The 16981-nt window shown below is 61.6% G+C and overlaps 1 protein-coding gene across 1 annotated transcript; it reads right to left on the bottom strand.

Moving 5' to 3' along the window:
• Positions 1 to 1274: 1274 nt before the first annotated feature.
• Positions 1275 to 16751, bottom strand: VOLCADRAFT_97073 (uncharacterized protein; the record flags this gene model as incomplete). Its single annotated transcript, XM_002956039.1, has 21 exons — positions 1275 to 1430; positions 1813 to 1976; positions 2440 to 2656; positions 3027 to 3180; positions 3562 to 3733; positions 4186 to 4573; positions 5030 to 5252; positions 5549 to 5781; positions 6093 to 6218; positions 6488 to 6650; positions 7203 to 7417; positions 7715 to 7820; positions 8151 to 8248; positions 8801 to 8950; positions 9621 to 9834; positions 10299 to 10656; positions 11468 to 12062; positions 12624 to 13475; positions 13792 to 14509; positions 15211 to 16598; positions 16689 to 16751. The coding sequence occupies 21 exons, from the start codon at positions 16749 to 16751 to the stop codon at positions 1275 to 1277; spliced, it is 6753 nt and encodes a 2250-aa protein (XP_002956085.1).
• Between the last annotated feature and the right edge of the window lie 230 nt (positions 16752 to 16981).

The following is a 16981-nucleotide window of genomic DNA, read 5'->3' as shown; positions in this document are numbered from 1 at the left end:
GAGCGATAATAATGAGGTCGGTCTCCCTGGCGCCGGTATTCTTGTGCCACATCTGCATGCCATTGCAGTTGTGTCAGTTGTTGTGCCTTCAGGGCAGCACCCGCCGGCGAGCACTTAGCTGAACATACAGCTGAACAACGAGAAGCCGTGTTGCCGCATCATCGTGTGTTGTTGCATGAATGGATTGGAGGTGGAGGTGGTGTGGAGCATCGTGCACAATGTGCACGGTGCAGGGGGTGCAGGTGCATGTGTGCAGAAGTAGGTCAGGCCCTGTAAGCGATCCGGGGGTGAGATGGGAGGTGAGGTGAGGTGAGGTGTGGAGGACCAGACGAGGTGGGTTCCGGTTCCTGTGTTGTGCGACACAGAACTGTGATGCCGGTGTGCGGGCCTTGGTAATGTCCACTTCACCCATTCGCTAATTCGGGAGCCCCTTAACACCGTACGTGGCCAGGATCGCAGCGGGCACACGTACGCACGCGACCATGCGCGCTATGCTGTGCCCCCTCTATAACACAAGTGTACACCGACTACGCAGAACACACATGTATAAACGCCACACACACATACGCACACGCACATGCATGCATGCAAGCATAAGATGGACACTATCTGCATACGTCCCTTGGTGCGCTCCCTTCGGCATAGCCTGTCTCGGCTGTGTACGCCTATTCGGGTACTGGCCGTCTCGAACGCACATGCCCCTGCGGCTGCGGCTGCGCAGGGAGCCCATTCCGCTTCCTGGAGCTGTGCTGTTGGTCTTCAGCGCCCCTCCTCCGTCGTCATGTGCTTCTGCTCTCCTTTCCCCCTCGTCTTTCCCCCTCCCCCTCCCCTCCTACTTCCCACTAACTGCTCCATCCTCTCCTGCGGCCGATCCTCTTCCGTCCCATCCTGCACCCCCTCAAATGCTCTAAATGCGGGCTGCCGCAGCCCGCTCTGCCACAATCTTGCTTAGCATCCGTTGCAGCACTCGGTCCCGCCGCCGAATGGCAACCACCTAAAGCAAAAAGTGGCAAGTATGTTGGGTGCGTTACAGGAGCAGGGTTCCAGGTTTAAGTGAGGGTATGTTTCCAGGGGAGAAACGTGACAAACACGGCAAAAAACATGTTGACGGGCAAACCACCACGGCTCGTCCTGCCAATTTGAAACAGGAACGTCGCCTACATGAGGTTTTGGAAAGGTAGACAGCAGGAGGAAAGGGCGATGTACACGCGCACACAACACTGGCTTCTTTCTGCTTTCCACGCCCGGATTCCGGTCACTCCGGTCACGCCTCTCTAACCCACCCTCGGGTCGCTGGGCGGCTGGTTCTTGAGGATCTCTAACTCGGAGTTGGGCGGTGGCAGCTGCTGCACCAGCTGAGTGGCTATCCGGGAGGCGGCGGGGGAGGGAAGGCGGCGCCGGGGCGGCCGGCCGGGGCCGGGTTGCATCACCTGCGTCAGGTGTCACGATAGGAGGCGAGGGCGGACGTCACACGGCATCGGACCGGAAATGGAGCGGCTCGTAATTCCTTGAATTGCGCGCAAGTGCGCCTTAGTGCTTGGCTGTCCTCAACACGGCGGCACTTCGCTTCATTTTCCATAGCCGTTTAGTACCAACTACCAGCCCAAGCTGAGGCCGCATGGACGATAGCCATCTCAGCCCGCAGCTGTCAAACCTCCAGGTCACACCTCTCCCTGGCCGTTTCGGCCCCTTGTATATCCAGGTGCTCGCATGCTTCGTTGCTTCCCCGTGCACCTCCCGCCTCTCTGCCTGCCTGCGCCTGCCCCAAGCCCCTCCCGTTAGGGTCCCCTGGCACACGGTTGTACCGCTTACCTGCGCGTCCCGCTGCGACGTCATCCAGCCCCAGGGGGCGGCAGGCGCGTTGGCGGCGGTGGCCCTGCGCCTCAGCACTGCCAGGTCGTCCGCTGAGAAACGCAGGTACAGCGCGGGGCCCTCGTCGCCTACCGCAGACAGGAAGCGATATGCGGGATCCGCACCTGTAGATGTCACGTGGCGGCGCCGAGGGCACAATGCACAGGGAAGGTGCACACATACATACACACAGGTACACACACACGCGTCAGAATGATATGTTCCTCTTCCACAGCACCGAAGATGTCCCCCGAAGATGACGCAACAGGGGGGGAGATGGGGGGACATCAGATTGGCATGCAGCAACCGTGCAGAGGTAGTGCTGGTGGTGCTGGCGGGTTCAGTATAAAGCAAGGTGGTCAGTACCCTCCCCTAACAATGGACACCGATACCAATAGACGGGTCCCTTCCGACCTTCGCCCATGTTTGGCTAAACGTGTGTCTACCTGTCTGTCCGTCTACCTGTCTGTCTACCTCTTTGCCCGCCAGGATTTAAGAAACGGAACGCAAGAACGACGCACCAGGCCAGCGCAGACCAACCCGAACACGAACACGAACCCCCCCACCCCACCCCGCCACGGTCCTCACCCGGTCGCTCCCAGCGCCCCTCGCCCCTTCCGAACGGCTGCCGAGTGGGGCTGGCGGCCGAATGACGTGGCGGCCGCCAGCCGGTGGGCAGTCGCGGCTCCAGCATCAGCACATTGCCCGCATCGGGGTCCGTCGGGAGGGCCCCCGGGGCCAGACCGGTGCGCAGACCGGGCCCAGCACCCCGGCCGAAGTCGATGGCGGGTGCGGAGCGCCATACCTGGACATACACGCACATACATACACACACATGGAGAGCAGGGCAGGGCAGGGTTCCGAACGTTACTTCACCCCTTTTGCAACGGACGAAGGTGAGCCGCCCTCGTGCAGCAGTTACAAGCTCACAACAAGACCTGCGGATTACCATTTCCCGGCATTCGTGATAGGGCATCCAGGGCACATTCTGTCGTGAGTAACATTTTTCCCACTCATTTCCCGAGAGGAGGTCGAACCCCAGCAGCAGCAGGTGTTTCGTTTTTGAATCCAAGAAAAGGGAAGTCTCCGTGTTTTGCGGGCCTTGGGTGTAAAACAAAGGTACGGGCCTAACGGAGCATCCGCCGCTGTCAACACACGAGGTCTAGGTCGCTTACCAGGCGGTACCGTGTGCGGTAGACCCCGCCGTCCAGGTCCCCGGTGGCATTGTCGCCGACCCGTGGGTCTCCCTTGAGCGCCTGTTCCCGACCGATCTGGCGCGACAGCGGCACCGCAAGCTGCGCCACCAGGTTGCGACGTACGACCTCCCACCTGTATGTACGACCACAGCGAGTTAAAAAGGGGGAGGGGTAGCGGCAAGGTTGTGAAGTGGCGGCTGCGATGTATGTGTTCCTGTGCGTCCAGTGCTCTGTTTGTTTGCAAGTGATCTCTCAGGAGACAGAGAGGAGGAGGAGGAGCAGGGCACTGGCATCACCACCGCAGAGCACCACACCACCCCCAGCACGCACCCTAATGGGGCACCTCTTTTTGGGAGAGGTGCCCCATTAGGGTGCGTGTCTGGCGGCTTGTGCCGTTGCAACGAACACACACACACAGACAGACATACACACATACACAAGACACTTCTCGTGGCTCAGGTCATAAGAAAACACACGCCCGCCCGCACATGCGCCCGTACATGCGCCCGCTCACCTGGGCCGGTAGTTGAGCCAGGCGGTGAGGTCGCGATCCGGGCCCTCCACTGCTGTCGGGTCCCCATGACCACGACCCAGAGCCAGGTTGGGCGGCCGGGGGGGCTGCCAGCGGAGGCGGTCTCTGGCGCTGTAGGGATCCAGATCCAAAAGGCGCTGGCCGTCGTAATCGACTGCGAGTGTGTGTGCGTGTGTGTGCATGTGTATGTGCGTGTGGGCACGTGGAAGGGGAACATCGCTTCCGTTAGTGGGTACTTGTGAACGTGCGGGGGGGAGCCCAGAGGAATCAAGGGTGTGTGTGGGAGCTGCCAGGTCGCGGGTCTGTGTTGGCGGCTGGGATTCGTGGGAAAGGAAGCGGCGGCAGGTGGAGGAATGACGGTTGATGGGGTGGCGGGTTTTAGGATTATCGTACATGTACGAGGGACGGCGTGCATCTGTAGGGTGGCGAGGCGGGGCGGGGCATGTGTGTGTGTGGGGGGGGCAATGGAGCGGGGAGGGACATGCTGCCAGCGGCAGCTGCGCCTCCTAGCTGCTTTTTCCCCTCGTCCCATCCGTCCTTCGACGACGCCCTTTCGACAGGAACTGCCGTGCACGACGGCCAGTGGTCAGCTGCCACGTCACCCACCTTTACCCCCAGGCGACGTCCTGGACAGCATGCGGGTAAAGTCCGGCGCACCGGGCGCCCTCCGAAACCCAGCCAGCTGAGTCAGCGCAATATCCTCCGGGCCCAACCACCCAACCGCCCTGCCGTACAGCGGAGCCGCCGGGTCGATTCCGGCAGGCCAGGCTAGTGGGGGATCGCGGCCCGGCTGGGTGCCGAAATTGGGCTGCCCCGGGGCGCGCCGCAGCAACAAGCCAAACCCGGGCTGCACATCGTACACAGCGTGGAGGTACGGCAGGTCGTACGGTGCGGCATCGTCATGCGGCGGTTGGATGAGTGCCGCCGGGGGCCTCGGCCGCACGTAGTCCAGGGCTGTGTGTGGGGACAGGACTAGCCGGTTGCCCTCCAACACCTGAGGCGGCGGCGGCGGGGGGGGGGGAGGAGTTGCGACGGATGGGTGGAAGTGGGGGGATGTGATGTGGGGCGGGGGCACTTTCGTACACGATAAGATACTTGGTTTGAGTCGGATGGATACGCCGCTCTGCCCTATACCGCAAGCCACGCCCTACAACACAGCCAGAGTGCATACTCCCGTTACTTGGGGTTACAGCTGCCGTCCTTCCTACTCACACCCATTTTGCCCTCCCCCAAACGACCTCCTACAAACACACACACACACACACACACACACACACACACACACACATATATATATACATATACATACACATACATAAATTACAAACATACTATACATACATTATTAATTATATGCTAATATAATAATTACTTATTTTATGATCATATACCCCCAAGCAAGCTCATGTTACCCATCCATCCCCTCTGGACCACAAGTCCACGCACGCACCTTCTCCGGGCTCGTGCTACCCGGCCCCACCAGCAGCCCCCTCCTCTCGGGACCCCGCCCAAAGTCCACCACCCGAGCTGTAGCCCCCACCACAGCCAGCGCCTGCTCCGCGTCGGCAGGGAAGTAGGCGCCGGGGCCCCGGAGCATCCCATGGGTCGATGGTTCCGGAGCTAGCGGCTGGTGGCCAGGACCGCCCTCCAATACCACGTTGCGCACACGGGGCCTGTGCAGGTCGGGGAAGGGGAAAACGTGCTCAGCTCAGGAAGGCAAAATTGCCAGTTGCCTAATTAAGACTGGGCGGCCCTGACTCTTTCAGGACGGTGTAAGCAGATCTGTGTTGCGGGTCATGAGACGAAAAGCCCAATGCGACATTTCTCTTCCCCCCTCCCCCAAAAAACAGAACTCCACGAAGTATCCGGCCGTCCCCTTCCACCCCGCAAAACAAAATTCCAAGCTCCACTCCGGCCCACCCCGGCTCCCCCCCCCCCCACACACACACACACACAGAGCATTGCCCACCGGGTAGGCAGGTCCAGATTGGGGTCGGGCAAAGGAAGATGCGCCGTACGATGGTCGTACGCGGGGTCGACCGGGAGAGCTTCCTCCCGACCGAGGGCCAGTGCCATGACAGCCGCTGCTCCGCGGTCGCGGCGGCGCAGCGTTGCGTCCTTGGCTGCAGCGGCGTCCAGCGTCAGGCGGGTACCGTACGGCAGCTCACCGCCGTCGTCCGGCTGCGGCAGCTCACCGATTCCCTGGGTCGAGCGCAAGGATACACGGCGTGTGCGTGCGTGTGTGTGTGTACATGTGTGTGTATATGTGTGTGTGTTGATGGGATGCTTGGGGGAGGCGTGGAACTGGGAAGTGTGGAAAAGGTTGCGCATGCCGGTCAGGATCTGGATTTCTTCATCTTCTGGATCTGGATTTGGTGCGGGTTGTACTACATATATAACGGAGAACTTGCAGAGCAACGCACGTGCCTGGTTCCTCGTTTTTGCCGCATCCCCTGCCCTTCACTGCCGACCTGGTCCATCACCCCCTCCCCCTCCCCCTGCCCCTGCCTCACCAACACATGCCCGGGGCTGAGGCCAAAGTCCGCGGCTCGAGGGAGGGGCTGCACTGCCCGCCACGCCAGCTCGGCCTCGTAGAAGCCGGGACCCAGGTGCCGTACAGCCGCCAGTGCCCTGGAGTCCTGTGAGGGTCGGAAGATGATGGATGGGTAGCGCAGCGGGTTGGTGGGGAAGGGGGGGATATGTCTTCCCGCAGGTAGACAGGCTCCCGCCTGTAGTTATGTGCCCGCGGACTATTGTATTGGCATAAACATAGTTAAGGACGGTGCTTATCTCCCCAGCATGGGGGCAAGCGCAGCGCAGCGCAACGCGCTTTGCACGGAGGGCCAACGCGGGTTGCGACACATGCAGGCCACCGAGACACACAGGGGGGGGCTGGGGGCCTCCTTACCAGCAGCGTCAAGCCCTGCCGCCGCGACGGCCCAGCTCCGAACGGTAGCGCTCCAGGGAGCCGGCGCCGAACCAGCGTCAGGTCGACATCCCAGGACAGCAGCGGACCGAAGCCCACACCGCGGACCCGCGGGTCATCTGACCCGACGTCGCGACGCACCGCTCTACGGCACCAGGAGGAGAAACACAACGGTACGGCAAGAACCAGATGTGAGTGAAGGAGGAGAAGTTGTTCAGATGCACCAGTTCGGATGCTTGGAGACTACGGGACTTGATCGCCGGACTACGAGATGTACGGCTGTCGCTTTACCGCCTCCATGTGTACGGCTTGCACACGCACTCTTTCCAGTAAATGTGCGCCGCACAAACAAACAATCGGTACGGCCGTTTTTCTTTGACGAATAAATCTGCTATGAATAAATCCTTAGGATAAAAACCCTGAAGAAAAGTCCTGGTCTTCCCGCCGTGAACTGTTTAGACGCCAGCGACATGTGTTTCTCGTGTTTGACTTCGTCTCCCGATGTGTTACCAACGACATGGATAAGTGCACGTAAACCCGGGCCACACATACACACATACACACATACACACATACCCGTATGAGTCAGGGCGCAGGTTACGACTGCAAGCGGCACAGCGAGGGGTGACGCCTCCTAGATAGCCACACAACCCGCACGCGAACTTTCCCCGTCCGCAGCACAGCAATCCTGCCGTACCGTACGACAGGCGCGAAGGTCCAGGCCGGCGGCCGCGGCCGGATGTAGTCCAACGCCTGCGAGAGCTCCAGGAGGGCCTGGCGCCGCTGCCGTACAGCGGCGTCGCCGTCGCCGCCTTCAACATCGTCACGAGGCGAGCCGTCGTCGCCTTCACCGGGCTCGCGCGGTCCTGCAGCTTCGTCGCGCCACCTGGGTGCCGCCAAATGCATCAGAACCTGAACAGAAGGCAGTGGCAGTGGCAGTGGTAGGGGGGCCACTCGCAAAGATCATCCTAATTCGTCCATCTCAATTTTATCCATTGTGGTATTGTTCTCTCCGTTCACTCGCCAGGCACCCCACATCGCTCCCATCCAACACTTCCGATCACCGTTATCCACCGGACTCCACCACAAATGCACAGCGCCTTCCCCCGGGCCCCCTACACCACCCACCTGCAACAACAACCCACAATGTCTCACGCGCGCGTGCGTAAACCCAATCCCCTTCCCTCCCCGAAGCTGAGCGCACCCCACCTGTGGCGCCCTGCGGCACAGGTACGACCAAGCCATCTCCACGTCGTACTCGCCTATACCTGGTTGCCGCCGCAGCTTCTTGAGGCGCGCCGCCTCTCCCGCGGTGCTGATGCAACCAACAGCAGTAGCAGGCGGTAGCACCAACAGCAAGCCAGTAATTTAGCAGGAGACAGGAATAAGCAGCACACGTCCTAGATGATGCGCACAGGCGTGGCAGTTAAAAGCTGAGGTCGCTTTGCAATATTGAGCTTAATTCGGTCCCACTGAACACAACGCGCGGTACATGCTGAGCCCCTGCGCCTTGATGCCGCTGTCCTTGATAGACATTTGCAGGACCTGTCTCCACCTTAGGGTCAGGAGCTTCTCGCTCGTTCCGCTCCACACCACCCTACACGCCATATCCGCCACCACCGTAGACTATATACTCCGTACGTACCGCTCGGGCGTGTGAGTGAAGTCCGGTACACCCATCACTCGGCGCTGCACCAGGTCGTAGACTGGCCGCAGGTCCAGCAGGTAGCGACCCACGGGTCTCTGTGGACAGGACAGGAGGGTAGGAGGGCAGAGGGAAAATTTTATTGTCCCGAAATCCGCGGGGAAAACACGATATATGTTTCGCGGCATACGCATGTGGTAATATGGGTCGTGCTCTGCCGTGTGTGTATGTATGTATGTATGTATGTATGTATGTATGTATGTATGTATGTATGTATGTATGTATGTATGTATGTATGTATGTATGTATGTATGTATGTATGTATGTATGTATGTATGTATGTATGTATGTATGTGTGTGCCTGAGTGTACGATAGCAGCCAGCCTGCCACAGGTCACACCATCCTCGCTCAGATGAGCCAACGCTGCAGAGCCGGTGCGCGAGGGGTGGTGTAGTAAAGGCTTCATTCGATTGACATTACTACTAAAGGAAATATAACCTTCTTACCCCAAAAGAAGGGTTAGAGCTCCTGTAATTCATGTTGCCAAAGAGCTCTACCTAGGACGCGAGTGACGAACCCAACCCTCCTCCTCCGCTGTCCTCCCTCCCTAACTGTCCCCCCCCCCACCCACGCGCACACAAAGACGCACCTGCGCCGGTTGCTCATGCCCCAGGGCTGAGAAGCCCCAGGCGGGTCGGCGAGGTCGAATGGCCAGATCAATGAACCACGGGTCGCTGGGTCCGGGTATGCGCTCCAAGAGACGGCCATTGTCATCGGATATCTGCACGGATGGGGTCGGCTGCGGGGCCCCAGGGAGTGCGCGGGGGGGTGTAGAGTCTCCGCGGTGAACGCGAAATAGCGGAGAGGGCAGCTAGCAACTAGGTTGTGTAAAAATGAACGTCTCAAAATAAGCATCCGCGTGCAAAGGAAATAAGCAAGCCACGGCGCATGTCTTGAGGAAGACAGGAAGGCTAAAATATCCCAAAATATTTCCCAAGGTGTGCGAAGCCAGGAGGAAGCTCAGTATGTCACCCCACCGCGCTATGGCCCTCCGGGACCCTGGATACCCCACGTCTCATCGCTGTAACCACCCCCTCCGCCCGCTTACTCGGTGGCAATCCCCCTACCCGGCTGATAATTTCCTCAGAATCTGCCCCTGTCGTTTCCAGATACCCGCCTGCCGGGTTCCGATACCCCGGGTTCCGACGCGCACTCACCGACGGCTTCCGCATGATGGGCGTGCCCTTTACCCGCGGCTCCACCAGGGAGAACCTGACGTCAAGGATCAGCGCCGCCGTCGCCGTCGCCGTCGCCGCGCCACCGCTGGCGCCGTCGCCGTCAGCAGTATCACCCTCTGCCGGCGTGGACGCCGCCGCCACCGGTAAAATCAACGCCGCCGGCGCTCTACGACGTGTGAAGTCCAGCGCCGCCGCAGGGTCACGGCCAAGCCAGGCCACGTCCGCCGCCACCGCGGCGGCGGCACCATCGCGCCGTGTGGGGCTGTCGTACGGATCCGCTGCGCTTCGTCTTGCTGTACCAAAGACGGCCGCGGGGCTGCGGGCCAGGCGTGATATTGCGCCGTCCGCTACCCCCGGGTCGTAGTGGCCGGGACCCGGATCACGACTGTAGCGCGGCTGGGAGTGTGGCCGCTGCCGTACGGGACTGAAGGAGACGGCGGGCGCGCTGCAAAGCACCAATTGGCAAGGGTAAGGGAGGGGCGTCGTTGTGCAGGGCGACGAAGTGTCATCTCTTCGAACCCATTTACGACGCTTCATCAGGTTGGTCGGGTGAAGAACAGGAAAATATGATGGCAGCTTCTCTTCATTCGGGGATGGCAGCAGGCTGCAATACTGCGGGATGTGGGGGTTGCATCCACCCCTTGCCGTACTGTTATTGAACTTTGCGCTTTCGTGATCTTCCCTCGCGCGCCAATGCACAGCGAGCACAGGACAAGGAAAGCTGCTAGGCGTAGAAGTCGCCCCACTTTCCTCCCCATGCTTGCCAAGGCCCGCTCCGGCGTCCCGCCTGCGGGCCCCCCCCCCCAGCTGGGGTTCCAAAACACCGTTACCCGGCCCCCCTCCCGTACCCTTTTTATTCCATTCCCCCCCCACACACACACACAACATGCATGTTTAGCAACACCTCACCGCTTCTCGACGAGGGTATAGGACGGCGTCAGTGTCGTGCCCGGCACAGCGACCCACGGGTCGGGGCCCGCGGCCGCAGCAGCAGCCGTTCCCTTGTAGACCACCTGCTGATGCACCTGCACCTGCGCCAGCGGATGAGGTTCCTGCTTGCCCGAACGGTCGCCGGTTGGCTCTGATTGAGTCGAAGGGGGCAGTGGTGGTGCCAGAGCTGCCGCCTCCGCCGCTGTCGCCGTCGTCGCTGCCTCTGCCGCCGGGTGCGGGCTGGCGAGAGCCAGGAGGTTGGACAGAGTACGACGAGTGGCGGCCAGGAAGTGCGGTAGCGGCCGTTCCGGGCTGCTGAAGGTGACAGGGAAGGCTACTGACGGCCGGCGCGGTGGCGACGGCGCCGGCGGGGCTGCCGCCGCGACCCCTTCCGCCCGCCGTGGCGGCACACCTAAAAGAGGGTTTCACTTTTTGGTGTCAGGGACCTAGGGAAACGGTGCCTCATTCAGGCGGTCGCGACGCACCCGCTGAGTGCGTGTGTGCGTGTGTGGCTTATGCTGTTGGGTGTTTGAGGGAAGGGGAACTACGTTCACAAAAAGAAAAGGGTCGATTTCTGACGTCCAAAGCACCATTTTTTATGCTGCAGCAACTGCTGGAGTCGTTGTAGGGATGTGTAGGTGATGCAGTTGGTGCGGGTAGGGGTGGCGTATGGTTTCACTGCCCTGAGTGCCCAGGTCAGCGCCGCCATTCACACACCACGTTCTACTGCTCCTCTTCCTTATACCCATAAGGAACCCCCTTCCTGCCCCTCTTCCTCCCCCCTCCCTTCCCTCCCCTCTTCCTTCCTTCCCCTCCCCGCTTTCACCCGGACAACGTTACTACTCTATAAATGATCCATGTCATGAACCAAGTCATCATCACGTCACGACCCGCTTCCCGCATCGGGCAACGGCCCACATACAGATCCCCAACAGATCCCCCGATATCTCCTCGATGCGCCGTCCCGTGAGATTTCGGCACTGTGTCCGTGTCATGTGTCATGAGCACGTGCACTGTGGCTAGGACTGCGGCTGTACGACGACCTCCTGGACCTTTCCTGGCAACAAAGCATCAGGCCTGATGCGCACCTGCACACGCGCCACCACTCACGCCTCTCTCGTCTCTCCTCCCCTCTCCTTCAAGCTCACCTCTTACGGTAATACCACTCCATCGTGGGGTCGAAACTGCTGTTGTGGACGGCGGCGGCGGCGCCGGGGGTGACGGCGGGGGTGACGGCGTCTTGCTGTCCAAGTCGACTCGGGCCCTTGAGGTGCTACTGGCACTGGGGCTACGCGGACTTCTTCTGGCGGCAACGGAAGGTGAGGCCACCCGCCGGACGTCACCCTCGAACAAGCCAGGATGGGTGTCCGTGCTCACTGCCCCTTGATCTGCACCCGGCTCGCGTGCCAAGGGGGGTGATGCGGCATCCCGTACGTATAGCGACTCGGCGCCGGCGCGCTGCCCCTCCTGCCGCTGCTGCTGCCCCGCCTGCGACGCGTTGTTATCGTCGCCGCCGCTGGCAGCGCACGAATTGCTGCTGTTATTGTGCCCCCCACCATCGCTGCCTTCGCCGCCGGGGCCAGGGCCAGGGCCGGGGCCGGGATCTAGGCGGCGCCTTGCCAGCGCCTGCAGGCGCTCTCGGCGCTGTGCTGCCGCCACGGCCGGCCAAAGCTGGTCCACGGTTTGGTTCCGGAGCTGCTCCTCCAGCTGCCGTGCCTTCTGCAGCTGCCGATGGCGGCGCTCCTGAAAAACCGCCGGTACGGCAGGTACGTACATGTACGGCAGCCACCACCCGGGGCACCAAGTGAAGAACCCGGCACCCCACCGAACACGGCAGGGACAGTTCGGTCAGGTAACCCATCTTGCGGGACTACAAATACATGTGCAAGTTATGATGCAAAGGGTCGTGCACGCGAAGGGGGAAGGCAAGGAAGGTAAAAAGCAAGCAAGCAGCAAGGTAGCCGGTGGTTTCGAAAGGGGGTCTGTCTGGGGTTTCAGAAAAGCTGGCACGGAGTAATTTGGGGGCTGTGCGTCAGGACAGTAGCAGTTAGGAAATCCGGCAAATCAAGCATATCAAAGAAGTAGGCGCTCCTGCTGCTGATGCGTTGTCCGCCTCACTCGCATGTATCTTACCCCTACATGCGGACGTGTCCTAGGAAGCGCAAAACGTTTACGTTTGCACCTTTTTTAAATTGACGGCAAAGTTAAAAGCAAAAGTATCAAGATCCGGAACTTGATCGCTGGATCTCTGGCTATCTCATCGCTATCCGACGCAGGGAAACACCCAAATACCATGCCCCTCACCTGCAGCTCACGCCTCATGTCCGCCGCCACGCTCCGAGTCGCAAACCGCGCCACTGGCACACGGGGCCGCACAGCAGCCACCGCATGTGCCAATTTCTCAAGCGGGGCCATGGGCTCCAGGGGATGCTTCTGGTGCCGGCGGCGGCAGAGGCGGCGGCGGCTCCACGGCTCCTCGTCCAGTACTGTTTCCCGGTTGTCGCCTGAGGACTGCCGGCCACCGGCGGCGGCCGGATCCGTGCCGGGGTCCTCCATGCATTCCGATTGCCCGGCTGATTCCGAGTCTGCTTCGTCCTTGGCAGCAGCAACCTTGACCGCCGGCGAAATGGTGCTAGGGCCGCGGCCTGCGGACGCGCTCCGATGCAGCCGCCGCGACCGATGCTGTCCACGACCGATGCTGTGAGGACGGGAAGGCTGCTGCGGCTCGCAGGTCCGCGAAGCTATGTCGGCGTCGGCGCCATCCCCTGCCTGACGACTGGCCTGAATCAACTTCTGCCTCTTCCCAAGCCGCTCCCGGTCAACCCGTCGCATCTTAGAAGGCGCTGATAGCGACCGACGGGCCTGGCCGTCGTGTCGTGGCGCCGTCAAGCTCCGCGACAGCAGTGACGGGCTGCGGCCACTTCGCGACTGCCGTTGCTCTGGCTGCTGTGACGCGGATGCGAATGCCGTGGCAGCGGCGGTGGCTGTGGCGGCAGCGGGAGAAGGCAGCCAGTCCAGGCGTCGGCTGGTTGCGGAGATGACGGCGCAAGACACACGGGGCAGCACTGCGCGGTAGGCCGCGTCCAGTTTTAGCGGTGCCATGGAAGAGGAAACAGCAGTGGCGGCAGCGGCGGTGGTGACGGCTGCCACCGGGCCCTGATATTTCGGTTACGGCGGCGGCGGCGGAGTTAGGTGGTTGGTTTGGATGGTTTGCCAAAGGGTTTCATCGCCGAGAGTAAGGGCAAGGCTGCGAGAACGGGCAGGATACGTGCTTCAGAGGTAAAATCATGGGCAGCGAAGTACATACTTGAGCGCGGGCAACAGGCTTTGGAGCAACTTTGGAGCCCGCAATGGGCTGCAGGAATGGCGGCCCGAAGGGCCTGCTGAGCAAAACACCGGAGGCTAGCCCTTGGCTTATGTGCGTTTTGGGGCCATCCGCGATAGGGGCTCCTTGCCCTGCTCCTCCCCTTACCCTGCCAGATTCCACCCCGCCGCCCTCGGTGAAGCCACCAACACCACCGCCACCCGCCGCCGTTGTCGTCGTCGCCGTCGCGTCACCCCAAGTGGTACTCCACCGCTTCCTGCTGAGCTCCCCCAGCTCTTGCCGCTCCGCCGGCATGTCACTGGCACCCTGCGCTGCGTCACCGCCTGCCCCGCGACCTGTCGTCGCCGCCGCCGCCGCCGCCGCTGCTGCTACTGCTGCTGCCGCACCGTAGCCCGGTTGCGCAAACCTAGCAGCCCGGCTGAATACCACACATGGGGCCGCCCGGAACGGCTCCGCCGTTGTCTGCGACCCTGCAGCCCCGAACCCCGTCTCCGTCCCTGCTCGGGCCGCCCCCAAGCCGTCACCAAGACCACCGGGGCCGCTACCAGACACTCCCTGGTGCTGGAGCTGGTGCTGGTGCTGCTCCTGGTCCTGGTGTGCCCTACCGCCGCGGGGTAAGCTTCGGCGGTCAGAAAGCCGACCAGACAAGGGTCCCTTCTCCGGGGAGTCGGTGAGCGGCGCCGCTGGCTCCCGATGTTGCTTCCAATCCGCTCCGAAGCCGCTGCCAGTTGAGCCGCGGGTGCTCGCGAGGGTGGCAGCTGCCAAGACGCGGTCGGCGGCCGTGGAGTACGGCCTGTACGGCTGCGCGGCGAAGGATGCTGACGGTGCCCGCTTGCGGAGAGTGTTGCGCACCTCCAGGGGGGCCCTAACGCCAGGAAGGACGCGGACGGCCGGTGGGCGGTTAAAGAGGCACGGGGCCCGCAAGTGGCCAGGGTGGGACTGGGTGTGTTCATGAGGGTGAGCGGTGCTACGGACGACCGCTTAGCGGCGAGGTTGAGGTTGCGCGTGGGAAGTTGCGGTTTCCCAGTTGTGGACCTCCATAGGAATACGTGTAAGAGCAGCGGCGAGAAGCCGGAGGAGCCGGGTTTGGACGTGCCGGCGCCGCTGCCGCTGTCGCGTGGGCGAACCTACCGGCGCCGCGACGGCGGCCCATCACCCCACCGGCCTCTCCCATGCGCCGGTAGGAATGGTAGGCTCCAATACCTTTACCTCTGTCTTAACTGCGTTACTGTGTTGCTTGCTTCGTCATCATAACATTTTTTGGTTGTTGTGGATGATTTTTTAATCTCTCTCATTTGACCGTCGACGCCCCCATACTCACTCCCCTATGCCAAACCCCACTGCGCAGGGCGGACTTTAGCCAGGCCGGGGCCCCGGCATGTGTGGCCTAACCCGGCAGGTGACATGGTAGCGTTGAGGACATCACCCGCCCTAGAAGGATGGCACCTGATATGGTGGGTGAGGTGGTTCATGTACCCTCGGAGGGTTGGACATCAGTTAAGGTGTTTAATAAGATGTGGGTACTGCGCTAACACTGCTCGGCCCTCCGTACAGGTTGTGCCGTACCTCTCGTCCAGTGGCAGTGAGTGCTCGTCCAGGCCACGCTTGCTGCGACCCATCACCGCCATCGCCGCCCGCGGACGGATTGAACCCATATCCGGTAAATGCACATCGGCTTGCTCGGCCATATCGTACAACAACCGTCCCGCCCAAGCGCCGTTGCTGCCGGCGGCTGCGGCTGAGACGGCGGAGGCGCCTGCGGTGGCCTGATCTCGCCCACCGATGCCGCCGCTGGTCCTGCGCCAACCCGCCGTACGCACCTTCTGCTGTAGAGTAGCGGGAGCGCTTCCGGCAGCAGGGCCTGCGGCGGCGGCACCATCCCTGTCGAGTATGCTGCCGCCGCCACCACCGGCACCCTCCATGCTGTCTGTGGTGGTGGCGACGGCAGCGGGGTTGGCGGCGCAGACGCCGCTAGTGAACGGCCCAACAACGTTATTGGCGGCGGCGGAGCCGTTGCCACGGGCTCTTTCTGGGCGATGCATGGCTGCGGCATCTGCGGCTCGTGATCTCCGCTGGGGCCGAGGTTGTGGCGGCGGTATGTTTGTCGTATTTCGAAATAACGGTAGTCGGTTGGTTAGGGCCGGATCTGGGTCGGGTGCGTAAATCGGTTTGCGTGATGGTGGTCGTGGTGGTGAGGACTGTTGGCGGCCGGCGGGGGCTGTGCCGTGATGGCGCGTGTTGAAGGCCGAAGACGCGGTTGAAAGAAGAGTTGAAAGGTTGGCGGCTGCCGCAGCAACGGCTGCCGCCGTCGTACTGGCGGCATCAGCAGCGCCGCTTGCGGCGCCGCTGGTATAAGGTGCAGAGGAAGGAGGTGGGGGCGTCCCGAACGGGGTCCGCTCCGCGTAGCCGTACAACGTAACGGTGGAAAGCGGATGCGAAGGTGCGGCAACCGATGCCGTAGCGGTCGCTGCCCTAGGGCTCCTCTTAAAGCCCCATATGGCACGCTGCAAATTCGCATCCCAGCTAGTGGATTGACTGGACGTGCCGTGCCATCCGCCATCCGGCACCGTTTGTTTGCTTTGTTGCTGCTGTTGCTGCTCCGTGCGAGATATCATCCGATGCCGTCGCTGCTGCTCTCGCCACTGCTGCCGCAACGACTCTACCGGCGCCGGCGCTCCGCGGGCCAAAATGCCATCTCCAACTGTTTTTTCGGCTTGCACGGCTGGAACCCAGTTGGACGCTGTAAGGATGATTTCTTGCGCTGCTTGGGAGGGCGCAGCTGTTCGCCAAGGGTTGGGTGGCGGAACTTGCCGGGGTCTGGTGGGATGCAGTTGCGGAGACATGCCAGTCCTGGGCATGGAACCTGCAGCTTGAGCAGCAGCGTTCGCGCGGCCCTCGCGAAAAGCCTGGCGCAGCTGCTGTACCCGAAGCACAGCAGCGTGCGCGCCCAGGACCTATGGAGCGGCGAGGGGCAAAGGACTTGGTGCGCGACCGCGCTGTGGATTGACGTGCCTGCGCAAAAGGTTACACAGACCGGCACATACCTCACCGCCCCATGCCTCATCCGTGGCTTTGTGTCCCAAGATTTGGCTCGTCTCGCTTGTCATGCCGCATCACCGCATGAAATGCGTGTCTCCGTTTGCCAACCGACTGAAGCTCATTACTGCTTTGCGCATAGTCCACAGTAGCTGCTGACAAAGAAGTAATTTATACAGATAAGTAATGCCATCTTTGGGCGCTGTGTTGATGTTGTCGGGGTGTGACCGTAGCTGTCAGGATCCGTGAAGAGCACCAAACAAAACTAATACGGCATGGAAAACCTAACCAAAGAGGATGT

Source organism: Volvox carteri (assembly GCF_000143455.1).
Source record: "Volvox carteri f. nagariensis unplaced genomic scaffold VOLCAscaffold_57, whole genome shotgun sequence".
Taxonomy (NCBI): Eukaryota; Viridiplantae; Chlorophyta; class Chlorophyceae; order Chlamydomonadales; family Volvocaceae; genus Volvox; species Volvox carteri.
The sequence above is the reverse complement of the archived record's forward strand: the minus strand, read 5'-3'. Positions and strand labels throughout refer to the sequence as shown.